A 26,817-nucleotide genomic window follows, 5' to 3' on the forward strand; every position below is an offset into this window, starting at 1 on the left:
AATATAAAGGCTTAATTTCCCTTTGAGAAATATTCTCAGTAATCTACACCTAAAATGTTATAGATTTTCTTTGGTAGGACTTTTTTTTAGGTGGCTAATATATTTTGCTGCTGAGGCTGTCCACAGCAGTATGTTGCTCAGCTTCTATATTGGAAACCAGTCTGCTTCTCCAAACTGGAGGTGGGCCAACTGACGTCTATTGTATAGAATACATTGGCTGTGAATAATTACCCCAACAACCCCACTTCAAACATCAGAATTATTCCTTTAAAATTTTAGACAGCTTGACATCTAGAAGTAGGATGAGGGATTAAATAAATCTGCAGAATTACATTTCTTCCACATTACAGCTAAAGCCTCTCATATTGTGTCCTTTCAGCATGTTTGCCGGGTACGTATGGAAAGGGTTGCATGCAGCGTTGCAGCTGTGCTCAGGGCACGTCCTGCCACCACGTCTCTGGAGACTGTGGCTGTCCTCCTGGATTCACAGGAAACGGCTGTGAGCAGAGTGAGTGCTGCAGGACAAACTTCTGCCTCCAGTCTGTTTAGAAAATCAATACGCTTTGTTGGTTTCATGAACTCATTCCTGCATTAATAATACACACTGAATGGCACATTTATGATCCATCAGAAAACAAACTGTACACGTGAACCTGTCTCTCTATCAGCCTGTCTTCCAGGAACATTTGGACAGAACTGTAACCGGGTTTGCCAGTGCTCTGAGACAAACCAGCTCTGCCACCCAGTGTCTGGAACATGTTACTGCGCTCCAGGTTTCCATGGCTCCAAATGTGACAGGAGTACGTCAAACAGCATATTTATAACTCTTAGACATATCACATCCCACTCAGTAAAAGCCTTTTGAAAAATCTAATTTTCTGCCGTTTTGATTTTATTCTCAGTTTGTGCAGACGATCGTTATGGTCCAAATTGTGACAGCGAGTGCCAGTGTGAAAACGGAGGGAGGTGCGTTCCTTCCACTGGAGCCTGTGAATGTCCGGCAGGATTTATAGGAGCACGCTGCAACATTAGTGAGTGCATCTGAACGTGTGCTTGGAACAGTGAATAAATTAGAAATAAATTACAGTGTGGGATGACAAGTATTTGGTGTGTGTCTCGGTGGCGACAGCATGTCCAGCCGGGCATTACGGGGTCGACTGTGCTCGGGTGGCACTGTGTGGGGACGGAGCCCAGAACGACCCAGTCACCGGTCGCTGTGAGTGCATTCCTGGACGCAGAGGAGAAGACTGCGCACAGGGTGAGCTGAGCTGTGAAAATACTTTATATTAAGTTCTATCTATCTATCTATCTGTCCATCCATCCATCCATCCATACATAAAACAATCCAAAGAAAAAACTACACCAAGTGGAACACAAACAAAACAAATTAAAAAGGCTGCCAGACAGTTCACAACATTGCATAAATAATCCTTCAGAAATATTGTCATAATAGTAACATCTGAGGAGCAAGATAAAGTAACATGAAAAAATAAATCAAGTTAAGGAGCCAGGCAAGTCAGAGTCCTCTATATGTGGTAATATAACGTTGTGCCAAAAAGGTCCTCAATACTTTCAAAACTCTTATGTGTCAGGGTGTGTGCAGTTGCACTCCTTTCATTTGTATAATAGACAACATGTCCTTGAGCCAGCGCTTGAAGCAAGGTGGAGTGGTAGATTTGTCATGTAAGGAGAATAAAAGTCTCTTAGCAACCAGCATTTCTAACTACAGAGCAATCTCCATGTCGCTCAGCAGCTTGAAAGTCTCTGCAGAGCATCCAGAGACGACAGGGTCATGGTTTTGCTGCTGTTGATCTGTCTGATATGCAGTTTATTGGTGCTATGACAGCCTGCAACCAACTGCCCCACCATCAAAGTGTGGGGCAGACTATTGGTTTGATTCCTGTTTTGCGACCGATATCCCCGTTTTTTTCTGCAGATTTTTCATATTTAACATTTTCATGCATAAAGTTCTAAATCACAAAGTAATATTTTTTGTGTTTTTTTTTACTTCTAAAATATGTTTCTGTCCACTGCAGTGGAAATCAATATAGGCCTTAAAAATGTATTTTTAAAACATTCATTAAGAGCCTATGAATACACGGGAAAATTAATAACAACAAACATAATCTTTCTGGACCTACATTGAGTTCTGTTAAATCATTTTTATACTACTGATGCACGGTGTCCTCTGCAGTGGATAGATACAGCATACCCTTTGGCGCATAACATCCACGGCAGTGACAAATGTATTTTCAGTACCAGAAATGCTTTTATCCAGATTTTAAAAAATGGTTTTCTTGTAAGTTTTCTCTAGCATCTGATTTATTCAAAAAATGTTTTTTTGTGTTTTGTTTTTTTTTTGGCCCTTGTGGTTTTCTGAGAATAAAGGGATTTAACAGTAATTTGTGAGGTATCCCCCCCTTCATCCCACCCTTACTTCAGGCCCCCTTGCAAGGACCTCACCCATCCTCAAGGATATGACATCCAAAAGAGTTATAGTGAGGAGACAGGGCAACTTAAATCTAAATTTTATCCTTGCATGTTGTCTGTGTGTAACTTTTCTGGGAGTATAGGGTAAGAGTGGGAATCATGTCACAAGACTATGAAAGTTCTTTTAGACACACTCAATACAGTGTTACTGAACAGATTTAATTAGTATGTGTGTCACAGAGTGCCTCTGCTGCAGCTAATAACTCTTTCAACTCCACCACCAACCCAAAAAAGTGTGAAGACTGACTCATTGAAATTCAGAAAGTACTTCAAACATTATCAGTAACATGATTTTTCAGATTTGATGAGAGCTTTGAACGTCACAGTTACTGAATGCACTCTCAGTGCACCATTTTCAGATGTTGCATAACTACTCGACAGCCATCCCTGTTTAACCGTTTAACCGTGACCTCTTGACCTCTAAGAGCGTGTGAACAAATTCAGATCTCTAAAGAAAAGCCTTCTGATCATTGCAAAGTGTAGACTCCTTTATTCAGGTTTCATACGTCATCAAGACTCTCCTCTCACTGTGATGGTGATTATGTAGGTTGGGCAATTTTAATGCCTATATAAGCTGTTATAGCTTCTTCATCTAATTGGAGAAAAACATACCCTGATATCTGCAGGTGGACTTTTACAGACAATAGCAGGAAGTAATTTAAATGAAAAAAAACAAACAAAAAAACGTTTATCGTCTTGTGTTTTGTTCTGCTATAATAATGTGTTTTCCACCTCAGGCTGCCCTTCAGGCTGGTTTGGGACGGCCTGTATCCAGCGCTGTAACTGCAGTAATGGTGGCGTGTGTGACTCTGTGACTGGTAACTGCACCTGCGGTCTGGGTTGGACTGGTACATACTGCGATAAAGGTGACAACACTTTTATACATCTTGTTTCTTAACGCAGTCAAGCAAAAGCATTTTTTAATCTGCATCTGCTCAGTATCACGTACACGATCTGCTGCAGCATGTTAAACCTAAACGTAGAGAATAGCGTGAAGTCGCAATGTTGATCTGTGTCTTCTGTTTCATTCGTCTGTCTCCCAGAATGTCCTGCAGGCAGATTTGGTGCAAACTGCCAACTGAAATGCAGCTGTCAAAATAACGGCACTTGTGACAGAGTGATGGGGACGTGTCAGTGTAGTCCAGGCTACTACGGACATCTGTGTGAACACGGTGAGAACTGAACAGAAACACACTAAAAGATGGACACAAGTGTAAGGATAAATAAATACCATTAAAGACCAAAAAAAGCTTGTCATGCCTCCCTCAGTGATACACTGACATTTTCTTCTACAATGAAAGTGGACACTGCAGGGTTTTTTTTTAACCCAATCCCACACTCACTGTCATGCTGCCAGATATACTCAATATATCATCAAATGTATAGTAATGCAAGTCTGAAAATAGTCCTTAACAAATGCTACAAATACTCCACTGAAAGTAATTTTTTTTAAAAACTACAGTGCCCAGTAGTGTTGAGAAATTATCTAGCTGTAAATGTAAGTTACAGTAATCATTATTCTGCAAATCAATAGAAGAGAATAGTGTATATCTGTGGTCTTTAACCATTACATTTTGGGATGGTTCTCCAAGTAGAACAACACAGGATCCATTAGGATGACAATTTTCATTATTTTTTCATCATTTTTTCATATATTTTTTCAACCTTCTCTTTTATATCTTGCCGTATCCCTTCGGCACTGGACAGTCCCAGAAGATATTTGAATAATCTCCAGTCATTCCACATTTCCTCCAACATAAAGCTGATACTGAACCTTCATCAAATATAAAAACTGTCAATGAAGTCCTGAAAAAATCTATTTTTTAATCTTCTAATCATTCTTTTCATAGTTGACTGTTAAAACCTTTGTGGTGCCATCCTCATTAATTATATTTAATTCTAACTCCCATTTCCTTTCACATAGAGGGGATTTTTTTTCAGTTGTTAACAGTCTTTAGAAGTGGGAGATATGGTTTCTTTTTGGCATCCTTTTTTTTAATCTCCATAATAAAATTATATTAAGTTTCTACTCTTGAAGTCTCAAAGTGAAACTCTTGGGGTTTATATTCAATTATGAATCCAGAGAGAACATTTTAAACCATAAAGGTTGGCTTTAAATCTGGTGGCATCAATCTCTTGTCCTCAGCGTGTCCTCCTGGTCTCCATGGCCCGCTGTGCCAGCTGCAGTGTGACTGCATGAACGGAGCCTCCTGTCATCCAGCATCGGGTCGCTGTATCTGTCCTTCAGGATACCACGGAGTTCGCTGTCACAGAGGTCAGTCGCATCACTGCTGATTACCCCAATGTAATAACAGAATTACTGGCATATTTAACCTGATTTATCCCGTTTTTGTTTTCTCAGTGTGTGAGCAGGGTACCTATGGCCATGGTTGTGCCAAGCTGTGTGACTGTGAGGAGGACGCTCCCTGTGATCCTGAGACGGGAAGATGCCTCTGTCCTTCAGGGAAGACGGGACTCAGATGTGACATTGGTAATTATCTTTTCTTTGTCTGACTTTGAGAACACACACTCACAGCAAGTGGCAGACCAGTGTGTGTAAAATTAAAATATGTCACTATTTCATAAGTATTAAATAAGTATTTCATAAAAATGTCATAATAAAGTATGTTACAAAGTCATTGTATAGTTTATTAAAATATATAATAGTATAGTATGTCATGAAAAATATAATTAAAATGTCGTCACACACATCATCATGGTAGGTCGTCAAAAAAAACAGAAAACATCATAGTATAGTATATCATTAAAGACGTGATAAAAAATTCATAGTACAGTACGTAGTTAAAAATATTAAAAACATCATAGTTTAGTATGTCGTTAAACATATCATGAAAACATCATAGGAGAGTACAGATTCACAGAGTGAATTTTAATTACCTCAGACCTGTATACACACACAAACCACCTACTAAACCACAACACAAGAAAACCGCACCAGTGACACTGAATATGGCGGTTTTAAATGTGAGATCACTATAACACAAACCTTTTATTATCAGTGACTTGATTTTAGATAATACCGCAACAACCTGAAAATACTCTTTTCAACTATTGATCATTTAACTACCCCTAATTTTATTAGTTCTAATAGTATGTCAGCTAAAATTGTCATAATGTCACAGTGAAATATGTCTTCGAAAAAAGTTCATTGTAAAGTATTACATTAAGTTTCCTTGAAAATATCATAAAATTGTCATAATATAGTATGTTGTTAATACTGTCATCAAAACTTCATAGTATAGTACTTTGTTAAAATGATCACAAAAGCATTATAGCATAGCATAAAAAATCAACATGCATAGCTTAAAAAGTCATAAAAACGTGAGACTATAATAGTTTCTCAAAAAAATCAGTAAAAATGTCATACTATAAAAATGCCATACTATAACCTGGCATTTTCTGTCATTTTTTTTGACATGCCAAATTATGGTGTTTTTGGTCCTTTTTGCAACTTTCCATGCTATGGCCTGTCTTGGAAGGTTTTTGTATGTGGTTTAATGTGGTTTTCAGCCTTTTTTTGGACATGTCATATTTTGACATTTTTGCCATACTATAGCCTTGCTTTTTAGGTCAAATTTTCTACATGAAAAATTGTTGTGTTTTTGGTCCTTTTTGCAACGTTCTATGCTATGGTGTGTCTTAGAAGGCTATTTAAGATGGTTTAATATGGGTTTCAGCTATTTTTAGGACATGTCATATTTTAACATTTTTGCCATACTATAGCCTTGTTATCTTCTATCATGTTTTCCACAGGCAAATTTATTGTGTTTTTGGCCGTTTTTGCAACTTTCTATGCAATGGCATGTTTTAGAAGGCTATTTAACGTGGTTTAATGAGGTTTTCAGCTGTTTTTGGGACATGTCATATTTTTTGACATTTTTGTCATACTATAGCCTTGCTTTTTCGGTCAAATCTTCCACATGCTAAATTATTGTGTTTTTGGTTCTTTTTACAACTTTCTTTGCTATGGCATGTCTTAGAAGATTATTTAACGTGGTTTAATGTGGTTGTCAGCTGTTTTTGGGATATGTCATATTTTGACATTTTTGCCATACTATAGGCTTGCTTTTTTTCGGTCATTTTTTCAACATGCCAAATTATTGTGTGTTTGGCCCTTTTTATACATTTCTATGCTATGGCATGTCTTAGAAGGGTATTTAATGTGGTTTCATGTGGCTTTCAGCTGTTTTTGGGATATGTCATATTTTGACATTTTTGCCATACTATAGCCTTGCTTTTTTTCGGTCATTTTTTCAACATGCCAAATTATTGTGTGTTTGGCCCTTTTTATACATTTCTATGCTATGGCATGTCTTAGAAGGCTATTTAACGTGGTTTAATGAGGTTTTCAGCTGTTTTTGGGACATGTCATATTTTGACATTTTTGCCATACTATAGCTTTGCTCTTTTGGTCAAATTTTCCACATGCCAAATTATTGTGGTTTTGGTTCTTTTCACTACTTTCTTTGCTATGGCATGTTTTAGAAGGCTATTTAACGTGGTTTAATGAGGTTTTCAGCTGTTTCTGGGACATGTCATATTTTGACATTTTTGCCATACTATAGCCTTGCATTTTCAGTAATTTTTTCCATATGCCAAATTATTGTGTTCTTGGCCCTTTTTACACGTTTCGACGCTATGGCATGTCTTAGTAGGCTATTTAATGTGGTTTAATGAGGTTTTCAGCTGTTTTTGGGACATGTCATATTTTGACATTTTTGCCATACTATAGCCTTGCTTTTTTTGTCATTTTTTCCACATGAAAAATTGTTGTGTTTTTTGTTGTTTTTACAACTTTCTATGCTATGACATGTCTTAGAAGGCTATTTAATGTGGTTTAATGAGGTTTTCAGCCTTTTTGTGGATATGTCATATTTTGACATTTTTGCCATACTATAGCCTTGCTATTTCGGTCATTTTTTCAACATGCCAAATTATTGTGTGTTTGGCCCTTTTTATACATTTCTATGCTATGGCATGTCTTAGAATGGTATTTAATGTGGTTTCATGTGGTTTTCAGCTGTTTTTGGGATATGTCATATTTTGACATTTTTGCCATACTATAGCCTTGCTTTTTCGGTCATTTTTTCCATATGCCAAATTATTGTGTTCTTGGCCCTTTTTGCACATTTCTTTGCTATGGCATGTCTTAGAAGGCTGTTTAATGTGGTTTAATGAGGTTTTCAGCCTTTTTTTTGATATGTGATATTTTGACATTTTTGCCATACTATAGCCTTGCATTTTTTGTCATTTTTTCAACATGCCAAATTATTGTGTTTTTGGTTCTTTTTACAACTTTCTATGCAATGGCATGTTTTAGAAGGCTATTTAACGTGGTTAATGAGGTTTTCAGCTGTTTTTGGGACATGTCATATTTTGACAATTTTGCCATACTATAGCCTTGCATTTTCAGTCATTTTTTCCACATGCAAAAATTTGTTGTTTTTGGCCCCTTTTTGGCCTTTCTTCCCCCCTCTGCATAGTATGACATGTATCCACAAGCTATTGTATGTGGTTTTCAGCCATTGTTACCAGCAGTCAAAACTTCTTTATTTTATGATTTGCAATTTTTATTTTTTCATCCACAAATGACATTGTAAATACAGTATTAACAGTTACAATAGACAAGAAAGCAAACTCCTCCCCCCACCTCCACAACCCTCATAACAGGAAGGGTCATTCTACTTACAGAGTGGTCTACCTGTCATGATTGAAAAGACAATGTAAAACCTAACTCACCAACAGATAAGCAAAAACAAGAATGGCTGGAGAAGCTACACAAATTAATACCATTCTGTAGGAAAAGGAAAACATCTCATTGGAGAATAAAAGACACCAATGACAAACACAAATACATAAATAAGAATTGGGGCTTGAACAATAGCCATTATGTTGTCCCTGTTCAACACATACAATATGCATCCACTTGTTCTTTACACATTCACATAGATTGATTTGAGGTACATGTTCCACTTTAGACAATATTTCTATCTTGCATCCTTTATGACATCCTTTCATATGCAGCTACCCTGCCCACCTCTGTCACCCACTCCTGGACTTCCTGGAGGTTTTCCAGGTATCTTCCTGTTCCTGAGGATCATTTGTCGTCTAATCATGATAGCAGTCCGTATCCAGTGTTTGAGTGGATGTGGAAAAACAAACAAATGGTTAAATTGTCCTAATATGTATAACTTCGGGCAGAACTCAAATTGCCTTTTTACAACATTGAAAATGTAACAATGGATCTTCATCCCAAAGGAGCACTCAAAATTTTAATTTTGTCAGCATACTACACTATTCCCATTTGGCCATTTTTTGAGGTGCTAAATTGTGAGGTTTTAGGCCTTTTTTGGCCTTTATGTCTACTTTTTGACACTTTTTGTAAATTCCTATGCAATGGCATGTCTCAGCAGGCTATTCTAGGCAATTTACAGCTGGTTTAAGGACATGTCATATTTTGACATTTTTGCCATACTATAGCCTTGCATCTTTGGTCATTTTTTCCACATGCCAAATTATTGTGTTTTTGGCCTTTTTTTGCACATTTGTATGCTATGGCATTTCTTAGAAGGCTATTTAATGTCCTTTAATGTGGTTTTCAGCTGTTTTTGGGACTTGTCATATTTTGACATTTTTGCCATACGATAGCCTTGCATCTTCGGTCAATTTTTCTACATGTCAAATTATTGTGTTTTTGGCCTTTTTTTGCACATTTCTATGCTATGGCATTTCTTAGAAGGCTATTTAAGAGGGTTTAATTTGTTTTTCAGCTACTTTTACAACAGGTCATATTTTGACATTTTTGCCATACTATAGCCTTGCATTTTCTATCATTTTTGCCACATGCCAATTATTTGTGTTTTTGGCCTTTTTTTTGCACATTTCTATGCTATGGCATTTCTTAGAAGGCCAATTAATATCCTTTAATGTGGTTTTCAGCTGTTTTTGGAACATGCCGTATCTTGACATTTTTGCCATACTATAGCCTTGCATCTTCGATCATTTTTTAGACATACTAAATTATTGTGTTTTTGGTCCTTTTTGCAACTTTCTATGCTATGGTGCGTCTTAGAAGGCTATTTAAGAGGGTTTAATTTGGTTTTCAGCTATTTTTAGGACATATCATATTTTGACATTTTTGCCATACTATAGCCTTGCATCTTCGGTCAATTTTTCTACATGTCAAATTATTGTGTTTTTGGCCTTTTTTTTGCAGATTTCTATGCTATGGCATGTCTTAGTAGGCTATTTAATGTCCTTTAATGTGATTTTCAGCTGTTTTTGGGACATGTCATATTTTGACATTTTTGCCATACTATAGCCTTGCATCTTTGGTCATTTTTTTCCACATGCCAAATTATTGTGTTTATGGCCTTTTTTGCACATTTCTATGCTATGGCATTTCTTAGAAGGCTATTTAAGAGGGTTTAATTTGGTTTTCAGCTACTTTTAGAACAGGTCATATTTTGACATTTTTGCCATACTATAGCCTTGCATTTTCTATCATTTTTGCCACATGCCAATTATTTGTGTTTTTGGCCTTTTTTTTTCACATTTCTATGCTATGGCATTTCTTAGAAGGCTATTTAATGTCCTTTAATGTGGTTTTCAGCTGTTTTTGGAACATGCCGTATCTTGACATTTTTGCCATACTATAGCCTTGCATCTTCGATCATTTTTTAGACATACTAAATTATTGTGTTTTTGGTCCTTTTTGCAACTTTCTATGCTATGGTGCGTCTTAGAAGGCTATTTAAGAGGGTTTAATTTGGTTTTCAGCTATTTTTAGGACATATCATATTTTGACATTTTTGCTATACTATAGCCTTGCATCTTCGGTCAATTTTTCTACATGTGAAATTATTGTGTTTTTGGCCTTTTTTTGCAGATTTCTATGCTATGGCATTTCTTAGAAGGCTATTTAATGTCCTTTAATGTGGTTTTCAGCTATTTTTGGGGCATGTCATATTTTGACATTTTTGCCATACTATAGCCTTGCTTTTTTGGTCATTTTTTCCACATGCCAAATTATTGTGTTTTTGGCCTTTTTTGCACATTTCTATGCTATGGCATGTCTTAGAAGGCTATTTAAGAGGGTTTAATTTGGATTGTAACTACTTTTAGAACAGGTCATATTTTGACATTTTTGCCATACTATAGCACATGCCAAATTAATATTGCTTGGCATGTTTTGAGGGTATTGTAACGGGTGTTCATGTTTTTATACTATTTCTATGCTATTTTTCGGCATGTCTGTCTAGAAGGTATTTAATGTGGTTTCAATGTGGTTTTCAGCTGTTTTTGGGATATGTCATATTTTGACATTTTTGCCATTACTATAGCCTTGCTTTTTTCGGTCATTTTTCAACATGCCAAATTATTGTGTGTTTTGGCCCTTTTTATACTTACCTTTTCATGTTTCATCACAGTCCTTGCTATGGCATGTCTTAGAAGGCTATTTAACGTGGGTTTAATGTGGTTTTCAGCTGTTTTTGGGATTTGTCATATTTTGACATTTTTGCCCATACTATAGCCTTGCTTTTTCGGTCATTTTTTCAACATGCCAAATTATTGTGTGTTTGGCCTTTTTTTTTTACAACTTTCTATGCTATGGCATGTCTTAGAAGGGTATTTAATGTGGTTTCATTGGTTTTCAGCTGTTTTTGGGATATGTCATATTTTGACATTTTTGCCATACTATAGCCTTGCTTTTTTCGGTCATTTTTTCCACATGCCAAATTATTGTGTGTTTGGCCCTTTTTAACACATTTCTATTCTATGGGCATGTTTTCTAGAAGGGTATTTAATCGTGGTTTTAATGAGGTTTTCAGCTGTTTTAGGACATGTCATATTTTGTCATTTTTGCTTACTATAGCCTTGCTATTTCGGTCATTTTTTCATACATGCCAAATTATTGTGTTTTGGGCCCCTTTTTATTACATTTCTTTGCTTATGGCATGTACTTAGAACGGGGTATTTTTAATGTGGTTTAATGTGGTTTTCAGCTGTTTTTGGGACATTGTCATATTTTGACATTTTTTGCCATCTATAGCCTTGCTTTTTTCGGTCATTTTTTTTTTTTCAACATTGCCAAATTATTGTGTGTTTTGGCCCTTTTTATAATTTCTTGCTTCATGGCATGTCTTAGAAGGGTATTTAAAACTGTGGTTTTAATTAGGTTTTTCAGCTGTTTTTGGGATATTTGTCATATTTTGACATTTTTGCCATACTATAGCCTTGCTTTTTTGGTCATTTTTTCAACATGCCAATTATTGTTGTTTTTGGCCCTTTTTATACAACATTTCTATGCTATGGCATGTTTTAGAAGGGTATTTAACGTGGTTTAATGTGGTTTTCAGCTGTTTTTGGGGACCATGTTTTTTGGACATGTCATATTTTGACATTTTTGCCATACTATAGCCTTGCTATTTCAGTCATTTTTTCAACATGCCAAATTATTGTGTGTTTGGCCCTTTTTATACATTTCTATGCTATGGCATGTCTTTGAAGGGTATTTAATGTGGTTTAATGTGGTTTTCAGCTGTTTTTGGGATATGTCATATTTTGACAATTTTGCCATACTATAGCCTTGCTTTTTTGGTCAAATTTTCCACATGCCAAATTATTGTGTGTTTGGCCCTTTTTATACATTTCTATGCTATGGCATGTCTTAGAAGGCTATTTAACGTGGTTTAATGAGGTTTTCAGCTGGTTTTGGGACATGTCATATTTTGACATTTTTGCCATACTATAGCCTTGCTTTTTCGGTCATTTTTTCCACATGCCAAATTATTGTGTTTTTGGCCTTTTTTGCAACTTTCTATGCAATGGCATGTTTTAGAAGGCTATTTAACGTGGTTTAATGAGGTTTTCAGCTGTTTTTGGGACATGTCATATTTTGACATTTTTGCCATACTATAGCCTTGCTTTTTCGGTCATTTTTTCAACATGCCAAATTATTGTGTGTTTGGCCCTTTTTATACATTTCTATGCTATGGCATGTCTTAGAAGGGTATTTAATGTGGTTTCATGTGGTTTTCAGCTGTTTTTGGGATATGTCATATTTTGACATTTTTGCCAAATTATTGTGGTTTTGGTTCTTTTTACAACTTTCTTTGCTATGGCATGTCTTAGAAGGCTATTTAAGATGGTTTAATTTGGTTTTCAGCTATTTTTAGGACATGTCATATTTTGACATTTTTGCCATACTATAGCCTTGCATCTTCGGTCATTTTTTCCACATGCCAAATTATTGTGTTTATGGTCCTTTTTGCAACTTTCTATGCTATGGTGCGTCTTAGAAGGCTATTTAAGAGGGTTTAATTTGGTTTTCAGCTATTTTAAGGACATGTCATGTTTTGACATTTTTGCCATACTATAGCCTTGCATCTTTCATTTTTTCAACATGCCAAATTATTGTGTTTTTGGCCTTTTTATACATTTCTATGCTATGGCATGTCTTAGAAGGCTATTTAATGGGTTTATGTGGTTTTCAGCTGTTTTTGGGACATGTCATATTTTTGACATTTTTGCCATACTATAGCCTTGCATTTTCGGTCATTTTTTCCACATGCCAAATTATTGTGTTTTTGGTCCTTTTTGCAACTTTCTATGCTATGGCATGTCTTAGAAGGCTATTTAAGATGGTTTAATTTGGTTTTCAGCTATTTTTGGGGACATGTCATATTTTGACATTTTTGCCATACTATAGCCTTGCATCTTCGGTCATTTTTTCCACATGCCAAATTATTGTGTTTATGGTCCTTTTTGCAACTTTCTATGCTATGGTGCGTCTTAGAAGGCTATTTAAGAGGGTTTAATTTGGTTTTCAGCTATTTTTAGGACATGTCATATTTTGACATTTTTGCCATACTATAGCCTTGCATCTTCGATCATTTTTTCCACATGCCAAATTATTGTGTTTTTGGCCTTTTTTTGCAACATTTCTATGCTATGGCATGTTTTAGAAGGCTATTTAAGAGGGTTTAATTTAGTTTTCAGCTATTTTTAGGACATATCATATTTTGACATTTTTGCCATACTATAGCCTTGCATTTTTCGGTCATTTTTTCCACATGCCAAATTATTGTGTTTTTGGCCTTTTTTTGCACATTTCTATGCTATGGCATGTTTTAGAAGGCTATTTAAAATGGGGTTTAATGTGGTTTTCAGCCTTTTTTTGGACATGTCATATTTTGACAATTTTGCCATACTATAGCCTTGCTTTTTCGGTCATTTTTTCCACATGCCAAATTATTGTGGTTTTGGTTCTTTTTACAACTTTCTTTGCTATGGCATGTCTTAGAAGGCTATTTAAGATGGTTTAATTTGGTTTTCAGCTATTTTTAGGACATGTCATATTTTGACATTTTTGCCATACTATAGCCTTGCATCTTCGGTCATTTTTTCCACATGCCAAATTATTGTGTTTTTGGCCTTTTTTGCAACTTTCTATGCTATGGCATGTTTTAGAAGGCTATTTAAAATTGTTTAATTTGGTTCTCAGCTATTTTTAGGACATGTCATATTTTGACAATTTTGCCATACTATAGTCTTGCATCTTTGGTCATTTTGTCCACATGCCAAATTATTGTGTTTTTGGCCTTTTTTGCAGATTTCTATGCTATGGCATGTTTTAGAAGTCTATTTAACGTGGTTTTATGTGGTTTTCAGCTGTTTTGGGGACATGTCATATTTTGACATTTTTGCTATACTATAGCCTTGCATCTTTGGTCATTTTTTCCACATGCCAAATGATTGTGTTTTTGGCCTTTTTTTGCACATTTCTATGCTATGGCATTTCTTAGAAGGCTATTTAATGTCCTTTAATTTGGTTTTCAGCTGTTTTTGGGACTTGTCATATTTTGACATTTTTGCCATACTATAGCCTTGCATCTTCGGTCATTTTTTCCACATGCCAAATTATTGTGTTTTTGGCCTTTTTTGCACATTTCTATGCTATGGCATTTCTTAGAAGGCTATTTAATGTCCTTTAATGTGGTTTTCAGCTGTTTTTGGGACATGTAATACTTTGACATTTTTGCTATACTATAGCCTTGCATCTTTGGTCATTTTTTCAACATGTCAAATTATTGTGTTTTTGGCCTTTTTTGCACATTTCTATGCTGTGGCATGTCTTAGAAGGCTATTTAACGTGGTTTCATGTGGTTTTCAGCTGTTTTTGGGACATGTCATATTTTGACATTTTTGCCATACTATAGCCTTGCATCTTCGATCATTTTTTCCACATGCCAAATTATTGTGTTTTTGGCCTTTTTTTGCACATTTCTATGCTATGGCATGTTTTAGAAGGCTATTTAACGTGGTTTTATGTGGTTTTCAGCTGTTTTTGGGACATGTCATATTTTGACATTTTTGCTATACTATAGCCTTGCATTTTTGGTTATTTTTTCCACATGCCAAATTATTGTGTTTTTGGCCTTTTTTTGCACATTTCTATGCTATGGCATTTCTTAGAAGGCTATTTAATGTCCTTTAATGTGGTTTTCAGCTGTTTTTGGGACTTGTCATATTTTGACATTTTTGCCATACTATAGCCTTGCATCTTTGGTCATTTTTTCCACATGCCAAATTATTGTGTTTATGGTCCTTTTTTCAACTTTCTATGCTATGGTGCGTCTTAGAAGGCTATTTAAGAGGGTTTAATTTGGTTTTCAGCTCCTTTTAGAACAGGTCATATTTTGACATTTTTGCCATACTATAGCCTTGCATTTTCGATCATTTTTTCCACATGCCAAATTATTGTGTTTTTGGCCTTTTTTGTACATTTCCATGCTATGGCATGTCTTAGAAGGCTATTTAATGTCCTTTAATGTGGTTTTCATTTGTTTTTGGGACATGTCATATCTTGACATTTTTGCCATACTATAGCCTTGCATCTTTGGTCATTTTTTCCACATGCCAAATTATTGTGTTTTTGGCCTTTTCTGCACATTTCTATGCTATGACATGTCTTAGAAGGCTATTTAACGTGCTTTTATGTTGTTTTCAGCTGTTTTTGGGACATGTCATATTTTGAAATTTTTGCCATACTATAGCCTTGCTTTTTCGGTCATTTTTTCCACATGCCAAATTATTGTGTTTTTGGCCTTTTTTGCAACTTTCTATGCTATGGCATGTTTTAGAAGGCTATTTAAAATGGTTTAATTTGGTTTTCAGCTATTTTTAGGACATGTCATATTTTGACATTTTTGCCATACTATAGCCTTGCATCTTTGGTCATTTTGTCCACATGCCAAATTATTGTGTTTTTGGCCTTTTTTGCAGATTTCTATGCTATGGCATGTTTTAGAAGGCTATTTAACGTGGTTTTATGTGGTTTTCAGCTGTTTTTGGGACATGTCATATTTTGACATTTTTGCTATACTATAGCCTTGCATCTTTGGTCATTTTTTCCACATGCCAAATGATTGTGTTTTTGGCCTTTTTTTTGCACATTTCTATGCTATGGAATTTCTTAGAAGGCTATTTAATGTCCTTTAATGTGGTTTTCAGCTGTTTTTGGGACTTGCCATATTTTGACATTTTTGTCTTTGAAGGATATTTATTGTGGCTCAATTCGTTTTTTTAGCTTTTCTTGTGCCATATTTTCTTGCCATACTATAGCCTTGCATTTGACATGTCAAATTATGGTGTTTTTGGCCATTTTTGCAACTTTCTATGCTATGGCGTGGCTTTGAAGAGTATTCAACATGGTTTAATGTGTTTTTCAGCTGGTTATATCTTTCTGTTTTTGCCTCGCATTTTCGGTCATTTTATCTCCATGTCAAATTATGTGTTTTTTGGCCCTTTTTTTACCACTTTGTATGGTACGACGCACCTCTACCAGCTAATTTATGTGGTTTTTAGCCATTTTCAGGAGCAGTCAAAATTTTTCTTTTTTCACCATAATATACTATTGCCTTTTCTGCTATTTTTTGATATGCTAAATTACGAGTATTTTGGCCTCTATTCCTACTTTGTATAGCATGATGCGTCTCTACAAGTTGTCCTATGTCGTTTTCATCTGTTTATAGGCACAGTCAAAATTTTACTTTTTTTTGACATACTATAGTATTGCCCTTTTGGTCATTTTTTGGACATGCTAAATTTTGAGTTTTTCGGCCTTGTTTGGCCTTTATTCCCACTTTGTATACTATGTTGCCTCTATACAAGGTATTCTATGTGGTTTTCAGCTGTTTTTAGGAGCAGTCAAAATTGTACTTTTTTTCGACATACTATTGCCCTGTTGGCCATTTAAATAATCAGGATTTTGGCCTTTTTTTGAAGAAGCTGTTTCCAGACAGCAGGAGGGAGAATAAGGGTGAAGGTCCTTAATGATAGAGGTGGCTCTGTGAACGCAGCACTGTTGGTAGATCTCCATTAGGAGGGGGAGAGGGCCACCAGTGATTCTTACAGCTGTCCTTACCATCCTGTTGCTGTTGTTCGCAGGCCTTGCAGCTCCCAAACCAGGAAGTGATCCTTTCAATGATGTACCTGTAAAAGTCATACAATAGCATGTCATCAAAAACCATAAAAAAAGTCATACCATACCATGTTGTCCAAAATCACGAAAAAAGTTATACTATAGCACGTCGTCCAAAATCATGAAATAAAGTCATACTTTAGCATGTTTTCCAAATCACATGAATAAGCCATACCATAGAATGTCGTCCAATATAATGAATAAAAAGTCATACTATAGCATGTTGTCCAAAATCAAAAAAAAAGTAGCTGAAAACGACACATTAAAGCTTGTAGAGACACATCATAGTATACAATGTGGGAAAAAAAGGCCAAAAATGTCATGACTTAGCATGTCGAAAAAATGACCGAAAATGCTACAGTCTAGTATATCGAAAAACATAAAATTTTGACGTCATAAAAATGGCTGAAAACGACATATTACAGCTTATAGAAACTTGTCATAGTGTACAAAGTAGATAAAAAGGCCAAAATACATTATAATTTAGCATGTCAAAAAATGGTTGAAATGACATATTACACCTTATAGAGAAGCGTCAAAGTATACAAAGTGTAAAAAAAAAGACCAGAAGAGACCAAAAATAATTTAGCATGTCAAAAAAATGACCCAAAATGCCATAGTTTATAGTAACATAAATCTTGACATAAAAATGTCATACTTAAGTGTGAAAAAAAAGACTGAAAATGCTATAGTACATAGTATGTCGAAAAACATAAATGTTGACATGTCAAAGAAGTACCTGAAAACTACAATTTGTAGCTTGTAGAGACATATCATAGTATACATTGTCAAAAAATAGGCCAAAATTGTCATACTTTAGCATGTCGAAAAAATGACAAAAAACACCATAGTATAGTTTGTCAAAAAAGTTCTGCTATGTCATGAAAATGGCTGAAAATCACATATTATAGAATATAGAGACACATGATAGCATACAAAGTGGAAACAAAGGCCAAAAACATCATCATTTAGCATGCCAAAAAAATGGCAGAAAAAGCCCATTGTTTGGCATGTCGAAAAACGTTAAATTTTGACGTCATAAAAACGCCTGATAACGACATATTATAACTTGTAGAGACTTGTCATAGTATACAATGTTGAAAAAAAGGCCCCAAACATCATACTTTAGCATGTCCAAGACATTTCAGAAAATGCTATAGTATAGTACGTAGAAAAACGCCAGATTTTAACATGTCAAGACAATGGCTGAAAATGACATATCATAGCTTGTAGAGATACGTCATAGTACACAATTTAGAAAAAAAAGGCCAAAAACATCATCATTCAGCATGTAGTCCAAAATCGGGAAATGAAGCAATACTGCAACATGTCATCCAAAATCGTGAGAAGAAGTCATACCATAACATGTCCTCAAAAATCATGATGTCATACTATAGCATGTCGTCCAAAATCATGAAAAAAGCCACATGATAGTATGCCGTGCAAAAATACCCAAAAGTCTGTAGAGTACGTCTATTTTATGAAAATTTGGTTATATAGTATGTCGCAAAAACTCACAAAATGTCACAGTACAGTATGTTGTTAAAAGTATCATGAAATGGTCATACTATAGTATATCATTAAAGTATCCTACATCCATGATGATACAGTGTGTTGTCAAACAAGGCATATAAACGTCATAGTATAGTCCTTGTTAAAAAAAAAAACCCATTAAAATTTCACAGTCCAGTATGTTGTTAAAAGTATCAAAAACCATCAATGTTGTTAAAAATATCACAAATAGGTCATTGTGTAGTCTGTCGTTTAAAATATCCCCAAAACGTTATAGTACAGGTTGTGATGAAAAAAGTCAGAAAAACACTACAATATAGTATGTATGTTAAAATTTCACAAAACATTCAAGTAAAGTATGTTGTCAAAAATGTTTTAAATACCATAGAATATTTTGTTTTCAAAAATGTCATTGAAATCTTATAGTATAGTTTGTTTTTCAAATTATCACAATATGTCATAGCATAGTATGTCGTATCATAACATTTTCATAGTGTAGTGTAAACAAATTGTCTAAAAAAAGTCATAGCTTCGTATAACGTTAAAATAATAATAAAAAAGTAACAGCTGTGCGTTTGAAAAAGTCATACATCACAGAAAATTTCAGTGTCCACTGTTCTTGTACCTTCCTGTCAGTCATGAGAGTTGTATTGATTTAATACATTTTTTTTGTTTTTGGCTCAAAAGGGAATTTATTTGTACCCCTCTATGTAGTTTTATTCTACTTGTGTATTTGTGTTATTAGATTGCAGAGCAAATCGTTACGGGCCAGACTGTGTGGAGACATGTGAGTGTGACAATGGGTCGCAGTGCGACCGACGCAACGGCCGCTGTACCTGCCTGCACAGCTGGATCGGACTCTCCTGTCAAGAAGGTACAGTAACGACGAACTACGATGACTGACACACATTTGTCCCTGCTGACTTACCAGTTAACTTAGCCTTCATTACATCAACAAGGACGTCAGGTAACGAGCTTTGCTGAGTTTTGAGTCAGAACAGAAGTGACAGTTTGGCTGACTTTGTGAAATAGGAGTAAATAAGTTGTTAAAGTGCTGACAGCGTTCAGTTCCTGCAGAGGCAGCATTTCTGCTTGGTGTCGTCTTTGTTCTGATCAAACATGAACGTGTGTGTGTGTGTGTGTTTAGGTGGACTCACAGTTGTGTTTTTCCTCAGGTGGACCTCCACGCCTCACCTACAGCAGCAGAGGAGACAAGCAGCACGACAACTCGTTATAGCACCAACATCCAACTGGAAGCATCCAACCACCTGGGAAAGATCCACCACTTTTACTGAAGAGACTCGAGTGGATGAACTCCTGCGACAGGACGTTGTAGCAGGCAGCTGCAGGACCTTAATGGAAACAAAGACTCTCTGATGAGAACTGCAGTTTCATGTTTGGAGTGAGCTGGACCACACTGTTTTTTTATGAATACCAAAGTGTCCTTCGAACTGTCCGAGCCACAGTGGTCCTTTTGTTGCAGTCGGAGTGGAGCGACAAACGTTTTAATCTTTAAGATTAAAATCATCCTCAGAGTGCAGTGTCAGGAGATCGTGGTCGAATTTACTGCACTTTCTGTATTTTTTGTTTAATATTTGTCCTTGAAATACCTTTTGCAGGTACTGTGTATAAAATAAAATGTAACTCTGTTAGGAAACTGCTGGAAATGATGCAACCTCTGCCGCTGAGGCCATTTTTGAAACTACATTTCATTACTTGCCAGTACTATGAAGTTTTTCAATCTGCACAATATGAAGTATTGTTTCAGTCCAATGGTGCTTTACTGTGCAGTACAACAATGACTTTTATAATCTTCAGACTTTTATAGTTTAATATCAAGGTAAAGCACATTACTGTTGACTAATTATGTATTAGGACAGCTGGAATTTTACAGTTCCATATGAGTCATATTTGTTTGCACCTTCTTTAAGGTTAAGAGTTAAAATATTTTTTGGGGATTTTGTGTATAAATTGCTTCATATTTATATTTCACACCGTTGTATACAATCAAATATAGTGCAAGTTTAAAATGCATCCTTTGTTTGACCAAATCCACAGTCCAGTAAACAACCCAGAATGATATTTTACACATGAATGCCAATAAAGACAGACACGTATAAGTTTTTTCTTTTTACCATTCTTATTTTATCATTGTTTCATTTTCATTGAAGATCAAAGCTGTACATCCTGTCTAAAGTCAGATTCAAGCACAGTGCAGATAGCAACGCCTGCAAAAAAAAATTAAAAAAACAAAAAGAGAAAAGGCAGAGGTGATCACAACCAGAAATATATACAAAGGTCAAACTATGTACAGGAGATACCAGGCTCTCACTACATCATCTTCAGAGTGAAGTCAGCCCGCCGGTGCTTTCACTTCAGAGCATTCCTCATAGTGCATACACAACACAAAGAAATTGCTTCTTTTTGTCAGTCTTAAGATCGATACAATACTGATAGGAAAAATGCAGCATGATGAAAAAAATAAAAACAGTTCTTTTGATTCTCTCTACTGCATTAAAGGCTAAAACATAAAAAATATATTCTCTGTATAACCTGGAACCTTCTGTTAAATATGCTCTCCCCAGTCTGTGGGTCTGGTTTCACTTCAATGTGTCAGAACAGCAAACATGAAGAAACTGGGACCTCTTAAAGCATGAATTTCTCTACACAGGTGAGGGCACCAGCTGACAACACTTCAGCCTCAAAACATTAACCTGTTATTTCTACAATGTGCAGAAACCTGTGAACACCGCAAGATCTTTGTCGGGCAGGTCAGCACGCCGTGAAATAACACTGATGGTAAAAACTAAATGCACAGCGATACCTTTTAAAGGGTGAGCTTGATATTTTGGAAATGCACTTATTTGCTTGCACTCATGAGAGGTAAACAAAATAAGAAGTGTCCGCCAGCAGCCGGCTAACTTGGCTTAGAATAAAGACTGAGAACCAGACAAAGGCTGGGACACGCGCCTACGCTATAGATACTTGCTGTTAACTACACGTACGCATGATTGCTGCCACGCGTCCCCTGCACTGCTTTGGCGCGTCGGCTGTGCGTCCTCAAAAATTAACACTGTGGAGGAGAGATGCAGTATTAAATAAACAGCAGGGGCAGTGTAGAACTGAAGCTGACATGCAGAAGCACTCGTGATGCTTCACATCATCAATCTCTCACACTGGCAGCACGAGAGACGCGTACTCCCCATTGTCCTGATTTATAGAGGCCTTAAAGTACCACCGATATCGTCTTTTTTGGCTCGATCCCTGCATTAACATGACAGTAACCTCCTCGAGTGTTGCCATGTCTGTTGTTTACATCCCACACATCTGACAGCAGCATACAGCCTGAGCTCTGTCGTGCGCCCTCTTGAGGTATCATCTATTAACACGTGTTGCGTATAGGCAAGTATATATACAAAAATGCTCATCACGCAGCCTGATGTGCACGCATTTTTTAAATAGAAAGCATTTGTTTTTGGTCTTTTGAAGATTTTAATATTTTTTGTATCTTAAGTTTAGTAATCGCAGAATTTTAGTTCTTACTAATATCATCATTTTTCGTACAAAACATATTCTGACCCAGCGTTTACTGTGCAACCCGCGTGGAACGAATCTGGCTCTACGCACAGTCAACCGACCGGCACCTCTAATGGCACACCACTGTCACTGCTACCGTCACTGTTGTCTGACATTACAAACATTTCACTGGGAACCTCCTGACGCATCTGTCTGTTCTCAAAACTATGTTTAATCAACAAAACCCACAAGACATGATGTGGGACAAGACGAAAGACCTGGCGCAAGACACGAGTTCTGTCCTCCAAAAGTGGATGTATGCGAGAAGCTAGAGACTCGAGCTGTTTGTGCGTTGATTTGCAGTCTTTCTCATTGTCATGCTGGCTGATTTCAAGTTAAGTCAATTTTATTTATTTCACACTACAGGATCGCAGACTTCCAGCTTTTTATCCTGCTAAACATCTCTCAGACATCCGCGATGCATCTCTAAGGCCTACGAGCTCGGAAAGAAAGCTTTTATGTGCTCTGCACCCCTAGCTTGGAATAGCCTCCAAAAAAAATCTAAAACTAAGCGAACTGGTCTCTCTGCCAATTTTGCTGAATTTGTTGTTATCATTATTATTATTATTATTAATTATTATTATTAGTATTAGTATTATTATTATTATTATTATTATATCCGTATTTGTCATTGTGCATAGGTATTTTAATATTTCCACATTACTATGTTTCTCCTATGTTTTATTGGGCTTATCATTGTTTGCAACTTTTCATATGCTGTTTTCTTGGCCAGGTCACAGATCATGATCTCAATGGGACTTACATGGTTAAATATGGATTAAATAAAAAAATTGCGTCTTCACAAGCGCCAATTTGCCTCTGATCTGAGAAAAAAAAACTGTCAGTAGAGAGTCAGGGCTAAAACTGCACAGCGTAAACTCATTATAAATCTCACTACTTAAGATGTGCCATCTTCTCTCAGAAAGGGACCCATTAAGAATATTTATGTTGTAAAGTTTGACAGTCTATAACATGTTCAATTATTGAGCTTTAGAGGAACAGTTGGTGGATCGGGGGGACAGACTGGTTGTCTTCAGTCTTGATGCTAAGCTAAGTTAGCCTGCTGCTGGCGTTAACATATTCATCAGACAGATATGAAGGTGACTTTTTAATTTTTTTTATTTGGTATAAATAAGCATACTTCCCAAACTCTCAAAGTCTCAAACGTCCTCCCCGCCTCCCTGCAGATGAAAATATTAAGACACAGTAACTCCACAGACTAAATGAACTAAATGCTCTTCGCTTTTTTTTTCTCTCTCTTATTTTGAGAAAACACTCGGACACGGCAAATCAAACATGTACAGGGATCAACTAATACAACAGGCTAAAGCAAGGGATTAGTTTAGCCCCCCCCCCCATACACACACACACACACACACACACACACAGGATCAACAGCAGAGACATTAAATCACTTTGTCGCTGTCAAAAATCACCTCGAAGGGAGTAAAGACGCCTCAGCCACACAGTAACGTTGACGCACGTTGACTCTCATTCACATCATCATTCGCACTAATACGACAGTTCTCATTATGTGTTTATTTTCTGCTAAGAATCAATAGTCTATGAGCTGTTAGTAAAGATGCGTTAGCTACGCGACGTGTTAGTAAGCGGAGTGGCGCCACCTTGCTTGTCCCGTAGGAACATACTGTGGGCTGGCTGAAGAGGGTCCATGCTTGGAGGATGAATCACATGCTATCCACTTGTGCTTTAATCACAGTAAGAGAGCACCCAAAGGAGAAACAATGATATAGGGCGGTGTCAAATTCTGCAGTAATATTTCTGACACATCTCAGGTCGTACGTCATCTGAAAAGAACCTTACCGATCCTAAAGCGTGTAGCTGTACTTTTGCATTCTGTATATGAAGGACATATTTGTTAGCGAGTATAACAGCGTGGTCAGGTAAAGAGAGATATATATATATATATATGGAGTAAAGTCCATACCGTAGATAGATAACAAGCCGGACAGCACATGCGTCAAGATGAGTTCTATAATCTTGCAGGAAGTGAGAGTGAAACACTCAGAGATGAAGAAGAAAATCTTTGGCTTAAGCCACACTAAGATGTCACTGGTCCTGCCCAGTGTCCACACATGAAAGAAAGACAGACGAGTAAATACAACCTCCAGACCATGTGCACGCCAACACACGACTAAAACCACCTGCTCTGTTCCCTGAGCTGCTGCCACCTGCTGATTGACTGAACACACCGCCTCCTCCTCCAGTCAGTGTTCCAGTATTTACTGGGGACACAAGACCAGCCGGCCAAAGGGGCAGCTGTCGAGCTGCTCGCCTACGCCAAAACCCACAGCGCAGTCTGATGCAACTGTAAATAAGGCAAAATACATGAACAGAATCCAATCAAGGAGAAGTTTCCATGACATGTGGAGCCGGAGCTGATATGACCACTTCCTGCACAGTAAAGCTGCAGCCTGAGAGCGGCGAGCGGAGGCTGGGCGACACAGTGAAGCACGACACTGCATTTGATTGAACGGGACTGCAGTTTCGACCGTTGGGGGTGAATAAATAGCTAATTTCTTCAGTGGCAGACGAGTTGCCCTGACACGTCGGCCTATGCTCCTGACTCAACAGGAGAGCCGGAGCATGAGGCTGGACAAACCCACCGCCAGTGAAGACACAAAGGGAGGATGAGGAGGAGGAGATATGATTCTATAGTGCAATGGCTGTGAGATAAGACGTGTAATACCCATCCTCTCCCCTCCTAAGAACTACCTCCGACACCTACTGTCAATACTAAAGTGCTGATTGTTAAAGCCCCGCGAGGAGGCTCGTACACGGACAATGTCAACAACACAGACAAAAGGTTTTTCAGAGAAACCTTGACGGACTTGTAAAGTACACGGGTGTTTTGTAAACGTCCAAGGAACAAATGCATGGCTATGGTACATGTGCAACAGAGTAATTCTCGTATATTCGTACAGTATGAACTTAATCTTCCTTTTAGTTGCATTCAGTTTTAGAAATAAAAGCAAATTAAAAAAATCAAAAGAAATCTGGCTGCCAAGCAAGCGTGTGCTTATTTTTTTAAAAAGGTATTTTTCTCTACGGTTTTTAAAATACGTTCAGCTGAATTGAATGTATAACTGATTTAAGTATGAGCGCATATCCCTAACCTCTCTTCCACTTCTGTCTTCCTTCCCTTTCCTTTCCCATGGAGGTGACTGTATTTTTTCCCCCTTTTCTTATCTTATCCCTGTAACTCTAAATGAGGTGCCCTGGGTGGCCTTGGTGTGGCCAGACTCATGCGCCAGGGTCTCACTCAGTAAAAGCTCAAGCAAACAGAGGATCAGGCAAAGGTGGGGCGCTGCGGCTGCAGCCCGGGTGCAGCCCTGCCGGGCGGAGCCGTGCTGCGCGTTAGGAGCGGTAATCCTTTTTACTGTACGGCTTGTTCCCCAGGATGCTGTCCACCTCGTGTGTGATGGACGATGACAACTTTGGAAGAACCTGCGACAGAAGAGAGAACAGATGGTGAAAATGTTCATCTCTCATTTACTGTCATTGGTTTTGAACATCATTACCACAGGACTGGGCGATATGGAGATAATCAAATATCACAATATTTTGACCTCAATACGTCAATATCGAAACTGCCAAAATACTGCAGTGTTGACTGTTGGTGCTTTCACCCCAAAGTTAAACGGCTGCAGCTCAAAGCTGTAGCTACAGCTTTCCATAGACCTCGCACAGCAGCTTGCCGCTGTCACTTACGTATAACTGCCAAAAAAAAAAAAGCCCATTACGAGAAAAAGTCCCCCCCTTGAAATTCAACTCCAGTAAAAGTAAAATGAGCAAAATATACTACAGTCACTGGAGTAGAAATACTCATTAACAAGTGAAATACCCCTTGCCAGTGTTATTTTTTCTGTAGTTTTCTTTTTACAGGAATCCAGAAACACGTTTAAAATTAATGAACCATTTCATTTCGCCATGACGTATTAGCAGGTTTTCTCAGTGACTTTGGTACTTCTCTAAGCTCAAAAGTGAAATTTTTAAAACTTGTCAACCTCCACATCATCGAGTCCCTTGTGCACATCATGAAAGCAGTTTCCTTTAAACAAACTGCAAATGCTTTAGCACATTCCTGCACATGATTATGTCTGTTTACTGTCTGTTTATGTCACGATGATCAAAATATATTTAACTGGTTCTCTCATAAATACTCTTAGTTCTTAGTTTCATTCGTCTTAAGTCATTTCATGTAAAATGGCTTAACCAACTGTTGTTATCTGTCGAGCATATTTTCTACTTATTTCTATAAGACATTTTTGTACCAGTCAGACACTAAGAATCAAAATGACAAGCAGCTCCACTTTTCTAAATTTTGACGTGATAAACAACATGTTTGGGCATATTAATCAGAGTATGTACGGTTGCAGGAAAACAGGAAACTTAGTGGAATATTCCTTTTCATCAGCAATGTAAACAGCTTCGTAGGAATGTTGTCTTTTTGGAAATTAAGGAAAAAAATATGCACATTTAACATAGTAAGGATCATCAAAAACAGTTTTCATTATAAAATACTTGAGTACTCTGTTATACTGATAAAATGTTTCGGCATTTGAGTTATCTTGTTTGTAAACGACGACACAAGGCGTTCTCATTCTGAAGACACAGACATGCTCATTGACATTTCTTTTGAGAGATAAACTAAAGGGATTTTGATAAAGTAATGGGCTTGTGCAGGTAATCATTGTGTGGAGCTTTTCATA

At 36.9% G+C, this 26,817-nt stretch overlaps 2 protein-coding genes across 4 annotated transcripts in view; one reads left to right on the forward strand and one right to left on the reverse strand.

Moving 5' to 3' along the window:
• megf6b (multiple EGF-like-domains 6b) overlaps window positions 1-23,079 on the forward strand; it is a 98,059-nt gene extending 74,980 nt beyond the window's left edge. The window contains exons 29-38 of the mRNA XM_042506547.1: window positions 380-508; window positions 669-800; window positions 903-1,031; window positions 1,130-1,258; window positions 3,228-3,356; window positions 3,534-3,662; window positions 4,637-4,765; window positions 4,853-4,981; window positions 19,254-19,382; window positions 19,684-23,079. Of these exons, the coding sequence (XP_042362481.1) occupies window positions 380-508; window positions 669-800; window positions 903-1,031; window positions 1,130-1,258; window positions 3,228-3,356; window positions 3,534-3,662; window positions 4,637-4,765; window positions 4,853-4,981; window positions 19,254-19,382; window positions 19,684-19,745 (1,226 nt within the window). The 3' untranslated portion in view covers window positions 19,746-23,079. The remainder of the gene's footprint in view (window positions 1-379; window positions 509-668; window positions 801-902; window positions 1,032-1,129; window positions 1,259-3,227; window positions 3,357-3,533; window positions 3,663-4,636; window positions 4,766-4,852; window positions 4,982-19,253; window positions 19,383-19,683) is intronic.
• A 546-nt stretch (window positions 23,080-23,625) lies between these two features.
• The window catches only part of kcnab2a (potassium voltage-gated channel subfamily A regulatory beta subunit 2a), a 110,822-nt gene continuing 107,630 nt past the window's right edge, over window positions 23,626-26,817 (reverse strand). For all 3 annotated transcript variants that reach the window (XM_042506533.1, XM_042506523.1, XM_042506514.1), the window contains one exon: window positions 23,626-25,552. In XM_042506533.1, the coding sequence (XP_042362467.1) occupies window positions 25,463-25,552 (90 nt within the window). In that variant the 3' untranslated portion in view covers window positions 23,626-25,462. The remainder of the gene's footprint in view (window positions 25,553-26,817) is intronic.

The sequence above is a fragment of the Plectropomus leopardus genome, chromosome 2, assembly GCF_008729295.1.
Source record: "Plectropomus leopardus isolate mb chromosome 2, YSFRI_Pleo_2.0, whole genome shotgun sequence".
Classification (NCBI taxonomy): Eukaryota; Metazoa; Chordata; class Actinopteri; order Perciformes; family Serranidae; genus Plectropomus; species Plectropomus leopardus.